This window comes from Etheostoma spectabile, chromosome 15 (assembly GCF_008692095.1).
Source record: "Etheostoma spectabile isolate EspeVRDwgs_2016 chromosome 15, UIUC_Espe_1.0, whole genome shotgun sequence".
NCBI lineage: Eukaryota > Metazoa > Chordata > Actinopteri > Perciformes > Percidae > Etheostoma > Etheostoma spectabile.
Genome location: NC_045747.1, coordinates 7751598 through 7761913, shown reverse-complemented (window position 1 = coordinate 7761913; position 10316 = coordinate 7751598). Strand labels below are relative to the sequence as shown.

The following is a 10316-nucleotide window of genomic DNA, read 5'->3' as shown; positions in this document are numbered from 1 at the left end:
TGTGGTATTGAAAACAAAATTTGGCATTGAAACATCAAATATCAGCACTGAAAATTGTTGAACTGATATATAAAATACAAACATCGAAAAGTAATAATCTCACAATCTTATGATATTATCTCACTTTGACATTTTTTCGCATTATGGTAGGTTTTTCAATGTCAATCTACATTTTTTCTTGATGTCTGGATCTTTTTTTTTACACTGTCAAGATTTTTACAATGTCACTGGTTTTCAGTTTCAACTTTCTGTCACTGTTTTGACGTAGGGAGGAGGGGCCTGAGGGGAGGGACAAAGAGGGCGTGGTTTACGGGTAATTTACATAGGCTGCTGGCGAGAAACTGCACCTCCATAGGAACCTCCATACAGCTTAAAAAAAAAAAAAAAACTGTCACTGAAAAGACACAGACATCAAGAAAAAATATCCACCATAATGCGAAAAAATGTCAAAGTGAGATAATATCATAGGATTGTGAGATAATTACTTTTTGATGTTTGTATTTTATATATCAGTTCAACAATTTTCATTGCTGATATTTTTTGTTTCAATGCCAAATTTTGTTTTCAATATCACAGGTTACTGTCACTGTTCTAGCTCCATACTAATCAAGCCTAACTCAATCACTAGAGTATATTCTCTATGGAAGCTGTTTTGTGTGGCTTTGAATCCTCACTTGATTTGAGAAATGTGAAACTTTGCCACTAGTTGTTCTGAAACGTCAACAAAGGAGTTATAGTACTTTCAGAAAAGTTAAGAATGCAGACACCGTACGTTTCCTCCATTTATTGGGATCATAAAGTCACCCTCAGTCCCATGACAAACAGTTCATAGGTCCCATTTAATATTGACCTCGTAATATAGGCTATGTTAAGCCGATAAGGTGTGCCCTTTGTCTGAAAAGGTATGCTTTTGAGCTATATGAGCCTGAATGTCATAAACCCTGTAACAAGGTTGTTTATGTATGCACCTTTCTCCAAGGCAAATTCCACATTTGTGTGCTCATTATGGCAATAAACCTTTCTGATAATGATTTTATTTGGGTGACAGCACAAATCTAAGATGATTGTGAATCATCAGTTAGGTTTAAGCATTTCAATATGATAGTAAAAAGCATTATAGTGAAATTATGTTGAAATAAAGAAGAAAAACAATGATTAGAAAACAGAAAAAAAGAGAAATTAACCACAGATTGATTTTAGAGGCGTCTGTCATAATATAGAACAACAGCCACAAGATGGCAGCAGATGACTCTTAACACTAGAGTGCTGATGCGGTGTTTAATGATTGAATTTAACTGATCTCCAATCAGTCCGGAGGGTGAAACAAATTACACGGATGTGTTTAGCCATCTCTGAGATGACCCAGACTGACACTGGAACAGTGGAGTAAATGCAACTAATGTAACTTTTTTCTTTCTTTTTTGGTAAATTGTAGCTGGTAGCTGGTTGGTCATGTTTCTCCAATTTGTCCCATTACTTAGGAAATAATTTTTTATAATCAGCTTATTTTAACACTTTTATATGTTTTCTATTGAAAACCTGACTTCGACATGTCTATGACAGACCAATAGCTGAGTCAATGCTTTTTTCCTTTTTTTCTTGCAAAGGTATCACATGTCACCATTGGGCCATGCAGCATACAGTAGGGAAGTAAAGGCACTTCCTCCTTCCTACCAGCCGCACTGGTTGCGCCCAAACTAGTTTAATAGGAAGTCGGATACTCGTGTCAGTGGGGATCCAGCAGCTTGTCATGAGTTGTTTAAACTAACTTCTTTGCGTCTCTACCGACAGCCAAATGTTACCAAGTTCAATCCGTAAAATCATCCAGTTATAGTGCGTAAAAGTGGTCGGAGCGCAGCCCTTTCAGCCACAATGGCTGCGACGTAGCGCAACTTTTAGATCCACGGTGGAGGAACGACAGCGCTCCGAGGTGCTGCTAACCTTTACACACTTGCAGGAGACACACAAGAAAAAAACATGAAGAAACAGTTTAATCGCATGAAGCAACTTGCCAACCAGACAGTTGGAAGGTGAGTGTGTGTTTTAACAACATGCATTATTTCAAGTTGATATTCTGGCAGGCCAACACTGTTGTTTCTCATAGTTTGTCAATATCTAGTGTTATCATCTGTCTTGGCGGAAGGGCTGGGCTGGGCTGGGCTGGGCCAAGTTTTGTGCGTAACATAGTTTAAGTTTGAGGAAAGTAAAGCATCTGTTTGAAGTTGAGTAATGTCAAAAAGAAACTACACTTGTCCACATGTCACATTAACTTGATTTTTTTTAAGACAAAACAAGGAGTTTCAAAAAAAGTGAAAGGTTTTCCAGGTGTCGTTTAATTAAGTATTAATATTCTCCTCCTATTTATGTGGGGCTTATTGTGTGTCTGTGATATCATAAGGATATAATAATAATAATAATAATTATAATAATAATAAGTCAGTGACTTTAGATTTAGGGCTGTTGATGATTATTTCCATTATTGATTAATCATTTTGTGAAATGCAAAGAAAGTAGTAAAATGCTCATCATACATTCTGTGAGCCCAAGATGAACGTACACAAACAAATCTATTTTAAGAATTCAATACAACTGAGAAAAGCTGCACATTCCCTCAATGTGGATGCTAGAACTAGGAAATATTTGTAATTGTTGCTTGATGGAATTGCAAAGGGGATTAATTGATATTTATAGTTTCCAATTAGTTGTTCTAATAAGATTAATTTAATTTCCTCTGTAAATATCTTATACCTGGAGGTAGCAGTTCTGGGCTTGCAGAAGAAATACTGTTTAGCCCTGCAGGCTCTCATCCGCTTTGGGCCCCTGTAAAGTCTCCAGCTTTCACTTCAGTAGAGGTCTACATAAGATCATACTGTTATTTCTGCAGTTGTAGGAAAGGGTGTGCACACAAACACATGTTTCCTGATGTGTGGTAATACTGGCAGTGAGTTTAAACACAAACACACACACACACACACACACACACACACACACACACACACACACACAATATCTATACCATCTACTCCTCTCCTCTCCCTTCATCTCTGTCCCTACAGGGGTTTCAAGCCCTGTTGTCTATCAGCAGCCACCATTAAGACTCCAGTTATTACTGCATTAATGGTGTCTGCAGATGATCCTCGTAATGTGTCGTCAAAAGGACTTTCCAAGCCTGTAGTCACTGGCCTTGGTTTTCTCAGATACATTTGACCGAAAGTCACAAAACCAAAGATATTTAGTTTACTTAAATAGGCTATTCCAATTTTTTCTTTATGACCAAAACAACTAATTGATTTTAATAGTCGAAAAGTTGCCGACTATTTTACTGTTGAACATCTTATCCATTTATCTACAAATCGTTGCTGCTCTACATCAGTTTGATTACACACACTTAAAGACAAAGTATACATTTATATCACCATAAAGCTGCTCCTTTTGATTTTTGAGACTGAATATTTTGCCTAAACCTGATGGATTTATTCTCAACCACATCCCCTCCACCACTCAGGATACCTTTTATCGTGAACTATAAAAAGTAATCTTTTTCCACATATGAAAGCATTATTAACTATAGGTTTTTGATCGCCACAATAGCCCTCGGATGACCTTTTCTTTATTTCACAAACCAGTGAATTTGTGTCTCCCATGATGGTTTGTGATGATGTGGTTCTCTGTTTGGCATAGGAAGGGCCAGGCACGGAGGGTTTTGTGGAGTAAGCATTTCCATGGTTGTGTTGACGGGGACACAACGGAGGGTTGGGGATGTTACACAGCCACACAGGGGTGTTTTTTTACAAAAGAGGAAGCAGTTTGATCTACATGTAGTTGTTGCAGTGTGGTTTAAGATTGCAGTGTTTATGATTCCCTGCATACTTCTGGAGCACTTTGGAGAGATAAGCTTACACAGAGCACTTTTAACAAAACGTATATAATACATGAATAAACAAGATTTTACTGTTATTACTCTGTGGGTGATGAATTGTCCCAGTGGCATAGTAATCAAACGTTTTGTTTTTTTAAATTTTACAACAAACTGTTACTGTTTCTACTTTTTCTGCCTTTCTGTGTTGTTTTGCTCAAAGTTTTCTTTGAGGGTCCGGGCTCCAGCATTGTGTGAGTCTATTCTTAGAACAATAGTTGCTGGCCAGAGCTAAGCTGCACTCTTGTCAAATCAATGCTGATTCAATATTGATAGGCATCTAAAGATTTCTCATGTAGCTTTTCCTTCAAAAGCCACTAAAGCCTAATGTGTAATACAATCATGTGGATCAGTGTGTAGGTATTCTGGCTGCAGATTGTATCTAATGGCCTAACGCGCGCACACACACACACACACACACACACATATATGTGTGTGTATGTATACGTATATAGTACATCTCAACCTTTGTTCAACTGCTAAAGTAAAGTAACAGTAACAAGCAGTAACTTTATTGTATGAAAGTAGATATTGGCTGCCTGCATTAGTGTTCCATGAAAGTAATTTGTTTGTTCCCATTTTATATACCGGTGTACATACAATCTGTTTTAAACATATTTTATGAGTTTCCTCTTTACCTGAAAAATCTCTGTTGCTCATGACAAGACGTGTATGTTGAAGAAATTAGCATAAAAAGCAGTTTTGTTATATATCAAGAGTCAAGACATCAATTCAAGAAGCTACAGTAGATACTGAGAGTATCGATATTTTCTTCAAAACAAGAACTGCAACTTGAACATTTCACAATGTTAAAGGAACACGCCACCATTTGTTGAAATAGGGCCTATCACAGTCTCCCCTAGCTGTAGCAAGGTGGGCCATCGCATTTTTGGTCTCAGTGCATGCATTGTTTTAGTCCATTACAACACCGGCAGCGCCACTGCTAGTTAGCTTAGCATAGTGAATGGAATCCTATGTTGCCGGTTGCATGTTTTGAGTAAAAGTGAGCAATAATACAATACTACTACTACTACTACTACTACTACAATATTTACATTTGAGAGTCTTTAAAAATTATTATCAGACACTTAATGCCCTCATTGCAGCATGATTGTCAGTACTTATACTGCGTGCTAAACAGCAAATTACTGATCACATACAATGAAAAACTGTCAAAACGAATCTTTGACCAGTTAAAAGATTGCTACTCATTGTATGAGCTGGCAACAGTGTGCACTAGCCAAAGGCGTTTTCAAGAAAATGGTGAGGATATTTCAGGCATTAGTGAGGTAAGCCTGTATCTGTAGGGTGTAGTTTACAGCAGTATTAGGTAATTGCTCTTGTGTGGGAGAGGGTTAATTGATCCCTGTGAGATTTAAATCTATAGTGTGGGTCGGCTCTGGTAGAGGAGGGAGAAGAGGTCTTCAGGGATTTGGTGTGTGGATGTAATACCTGTGTGGTCTGTGTATTTGTTAGATATCGACAGGGTGAGCAATGAGCTCGTTTGCTGGTCTCACAAGCTCAGCAACATTCCAAAATGGGTGGAAATATCTTTTGAGGTCCAAGCAATTTGGAATGATTCTGTCCTGTTTTCTGCAGACTCTGCTTGCTACAATGTGCAATGTGTTCAGTGTGTTTCAGACATCAACAAGCCACTTGGCAACTCCTACACAAATATACACACACACACACACACACACACCTCTCCTTGTTGCCATAACAAATAAGGTGAAGATGACACAAGAGGAAGTTTGTGTTTGGGCACGGGGGAGGAATTCAACAGGTCCATCATGGAAAAAAGCCACAGGCACAAGTGGTGATGGGCTTGTACATGTGTGCAGAAATTATATTTCTCATTGTTTGCAGGTCTATCATGTGACAACATTTTATTGTGGATTTAAGCATAGTATGAGCTGTGTAACTTTGCTGCAGGCACAACTGCAGACAGATTGGGCTGGAAGTGCTCTTCTGTTTTTGTTTGATAGTCTGGTTTGCTGTGTGCTCATCGGTTTATCTGAGTTTAAACCGCAAGTTAGGTCATGTATTTTTTAAATGATGATCCATTAGAGTAGAGTTTGAGACAAGTTCAAAATACACATTCAAAACTAGGGCTGCAACTAACAATAATTTTCATTGTTGATTATCTGTTGATTATTTTCTTGATTAATCAATTACTTGTTTGGTCTATAAAATGCCAAAAAGATGTTGTACAGTGGTTTCCTAAGTCCATTCTTACGTCCTCAGATGTCTTGGTTTGTCCATAACTCAAAAATATTCTGTTTACTGTCATAGAAGAAGAAACTAGAAAATATTCACATTTAAGAAGCTGAAGTCGGAGAATTTGATATTTTTTTACATAAGAAATTACTCAAAATAGTTGCTGATAAATGTAATTGTTGACAACTAATTGATTTAATCTTTGCAGATCTGTTTAATATGCATTTAATTACAATTCCCTACCATAGGACAGGTGCACCCCTATCTGCATTGCATTGATATTTGCATTATATGGTTTGGGTGTTGATGTATTATATCTTATCTCTCGATGTTGAAGGTGTGTTTTTCTGTCTGTGTTTGTATTTCAAAATGTATTGTCAGTATTTAACCTTTGGCTTCATATTTGTGTTTCCCTCAACAGGGCTGAGAAAACTGAGGTGCTAAAGGATGACCTCCTACAGGTGAATATGACATTCTTCTTCTCCGTCACTGTTCATATACAACTGTCAGGGGTAGGGGTGTCACTATTAAAGAATGGAAATCAACGAAAAATGGGCTTTCGGTTTTGACTATCGAAATCAAAAGCAGGATTGGCTATTCCCCGAGTATTTTTTCTTTCTCCCCCTGTCCACTTGCGCACGTCCAAATAAAAAATAAAAAAACAGACACAGCCTAGCTTACTGGCCGATAGCACGTAGGGGTGGGAATCACCAGAGTCCTCACATCAATATTGTTACAATACAATATTATTGCGTTTTGAAAAATAATTGATTACCTTTTTTCCAGTTTCAAATAATGTCCCCAAAAGAAAACTTTGTCAACATCTGTTTTATCTAACAATCTCTGTTTGTTCATCTCACTTCAATTTTGTTGCTGAAAAATAGGATTGTCAAGCAGACAAACTGACCAACACATATATAATAAAAATAGATCAGTAGTTTGCGTTTGTGTAGTGATACAGTATTGCCACGGAAAATATTGGGATACGCACTGCTCTGTGTAAAAACGGCTTCTTAAGAAGTCGTTTTCTGGAAGAGTAAAATGCGGAAGTTATCAAAAGGCTTACAAGTTCTCCTCACAAGCTCTGGTAAAGCCATCATGCTTGAGCAGCTTGTTGATGCCAAGTTTCTCTGCAGTCTTAGAGTACAACTACTGGCATTAAAACATTACTGGGGAGGTTTTCTCTCTCTACCCTCTCAGCTCTCTCTCTCTCTCTCTCTCTCTCTCTCTCTCTCTCTCTCTCTGTCTGTGTGTGCACTCGCTAGGGGGATGGGAGTACTTTGACTCCTGAAACTATACGAGCTGAGCTCACTGCTAGGAAAAGAGTGTAAAGAAATACAAGTAACCTAAGAAAAGCAGAGCATGTTTACAGTAGAATGAAGCTTTTGTGAAAGAAAAAGTGAACCCTCTCATTCAGTCATGGAAGTCCATGTTTTATGACATGCACCAGTGAACTATGAACCCCATGTGGTTTGCACACACAATAACACACAACACAAACACTTGGTGATGAGCACACAGATTATGTCTGAAAAAAATGCATGTAGTTGTATTGCTTTAGTCAAGACAGTTAAGGCTTTTTTTTGCTTTTCAACAGCGGTAATAGTTAAATTTAGTTATACACCATTGTCCCAAAACCACAGCGCACAAACCGACCCAACCCTTCCAGAGAATGCTTCTCTCGTCTTTGGTCCTCGACCTGAACGACAGGAGCTTTGTGCTGCGTTAGACATTCCTTTAGCTCCAGCTCTCAGTGAGGAATGTGATTGTCAAGCGGTCAGCATAGTTGAAGTGGCTTGGCTGTCTTTTAGCATAACAACTTGAGCTCCAAGTCAGAATCTATACTCTGATTAATGTCATGTTCATAAATAAATGTATAGCTCACAGTTTACTGATTCGTAGAGCTGTGAATCAGTGTCCGCATTTAAATTGAATCACAATAGCTGGGAAAGTTGTTTCCCTCCTTCCAAACATGAGCAGAGAATGATTAGTTTTTTCCTTTCCCCCTCCCCAACTCGCTCCCACAACCCCTTCCTTGAACTGTCCAACTTGAAATTTGACACTATGATTTCCATGGTGTCGTAGTAATAGTCTTTTCTTTTCCATTTTTTCCATAGTCCTTTGGCCAAGGCATTTGTCTTGTTTAGACATGTCCTGCCTCAATGGAAGAGTTGAGGAGGTTCTCACATAGAGTGTAGAGAGTCAGGCTGGAGCTGGTCCCATAGCTTAGTATTTGATTGAGATACAAAATGGGCTGCTGTTGTGGGTACTGGAGCATATTCACATCTGATACTGTATGTTAGCAGGTATCTGTCAGCTAACCAGCGAGTGGGCTCAACAAACAACTACAGCCTTAGTTTTCCTTGTCGTTGAGAACCGGCTTGTCATTTTGGGAACACGCTTATTTGCTTTCTTGCCGAGTTTTAGATGAGAAGATCCATATTGCTCTCATATGTTGGAATTGGTTAGCTTAGATTTGCACAAAAACTGGAAACAGAGGGAAACAGCTAGATTAGCTTTGTAACTTCATTATCGTGATATGACACATGTTATAGTTTCCTGGGTTTAATGGCAGCATTACAGTAAAGTGGTTTCAGTTAATCTAATATTTGCTACAATATGGACATTGGTGTATTTAGTTAAAAATATTGTGATATTTGATTTTTCTCATCTAACTCTAGACTAGAAAGAGAATAAGCGAGTCAAACTATTTCTTCAAGCAAACATGACTATTTGGAGATCCTGTTTCTACTCTGTGATTAGCTAACCAGTCATACTGCCAACAAGATCAGCCATCGGTTCACCAGTTATCCAGTCTGCCAAAGCAGCTCCAAGCCAGAAAACAAAACTGTATCCATCCTCGCGGGTTCCTCGGTGACTCACTGGACATTAATTTTGCTGTGGCAGGTCAGAGGTCGTCAACTAGCCCTGCTCACTATTCTTATTGCTGTCTGGAAAAAAAAAGATGGCAGTAACTATCCTGTAAACCTTTGGATAGCTCCATAACTAGAGAGGCAGGCCTCAGGGACTGTGTGTGTGCGTGCTTGTCTGGGCCATGATCAGGGAGTTTTCCTGCATTTTATTTTTTTTCCTCCTCAACTCGACGTGTGTGTGTGTGTGTGTGTGTGTGTGTGTGTGTGTGTGTGTGTGTGTGTGGTGTGGTGTGTGTGGTGTGGTGTGTGTGGTTGTGTGTGTGTGTGTGTGTGTGTGTGTGTTATAATATTATTGCGATTTGACACATTGCAATATTCTGCGATATATTGCAATTTATTACTATTTTCCAAATTATTTTTTTTCCCAATTTCAAATAAGGTTATAGGAGTATTTTTCCATTAATTACTCTATACCAGTACTTCATAATGCATTTTAACGCCATAGGTAAAAAGAAGTAGACAATTAACAGAGAAGGATAGTTCAACTTTGAGACTTGTCAAATGTAAATGGTGCAAAGCATTTCTATACACTCATGAAAAACTCGGCAGAGACAATGCAATCACCCATTGTATCCAGTCTGCGCCCACACTGAAGTCACTCTGGCCTCTTTTTTTCCATCTTGGCACCGAGAGTTTGAGGTCTGGATCCAGTCGGTCTGTCACCAGATGGAGCTAAACGTCCATGCATTAATCAGAGCTGGGGATCGGCTGAATGGTGAGCGAATCAATTGGGTCCAGGCAAGGAAGCCAAATCCAGCTGTGGTCTGGCATCGAGCAACAGCTGCAGGAAAGAGGGAGACGAGAGTAATGGGAGAGGGTGGAGGAAAAGTATGTGTGTGAGGGAGAGCACAACATGTTGTAAAGAGAACAGAGAATCAGCAAGAATAAAATTAAAGGAAGAAGAGACAGCAAGCAAGGGGCTGTAGTGAGACAGCTAGATGTTTACACTCAAACAGGAAGAGGAAGTGGATACTTAAATGATATTTCAAACAAGCAACACATTACATTAAATGAATTGGCTTTAAAACTATACTAGTGTTTTGCACACTTTAGCAGGTTAACCGTAATGTTTGTATACTTTACATTACTGCATTTCCAAAATCATTAGTTATTAGACTATTTAAACTATACTGCCACTGGCTACAGTTCATTTCAGTAATGTATGGAAATCAACAAGCAGAGATCTGAGACTTCAGAGCAGTTATTGTCACATAGTCATAAAACTGCAAGCAGAGACTGAAAACCATATA

General features: G+C 38.6%; 1 protein-coding gene and 1 pseudogene across 1 annotated transcript in view; one reads left to right on the top strand and one right to left on the bottom strand.

Annotated features, from left to right (window-relative positions):
* The window catches only part of LOC116703199 (aquaporin-8-like), a 2238-nt pseudogene extending 2106 nt beyond the window's left edge, over window positions 1-132 (bottom strand).
* Window positions 133-1633: 1501 nt separating this feature from the next.
* arhgap17b (Rho GTPase activating protein 17b) overlaps window positions 1634-10316 on the top strand; it is a 23339-nt gene continuing 14656 nt past the window's right edge. The window contains 2 exon segments of the mRNA XM_032536738.1: window positions 1634-2030; window positions 6555-6594. Coding sequence (XP_032392629.1) covers window positions 1978-2030; window positions 6555-6594 — 93 coding nt within the window. The 5' untranslated portion in view covers window positions 1634-1977.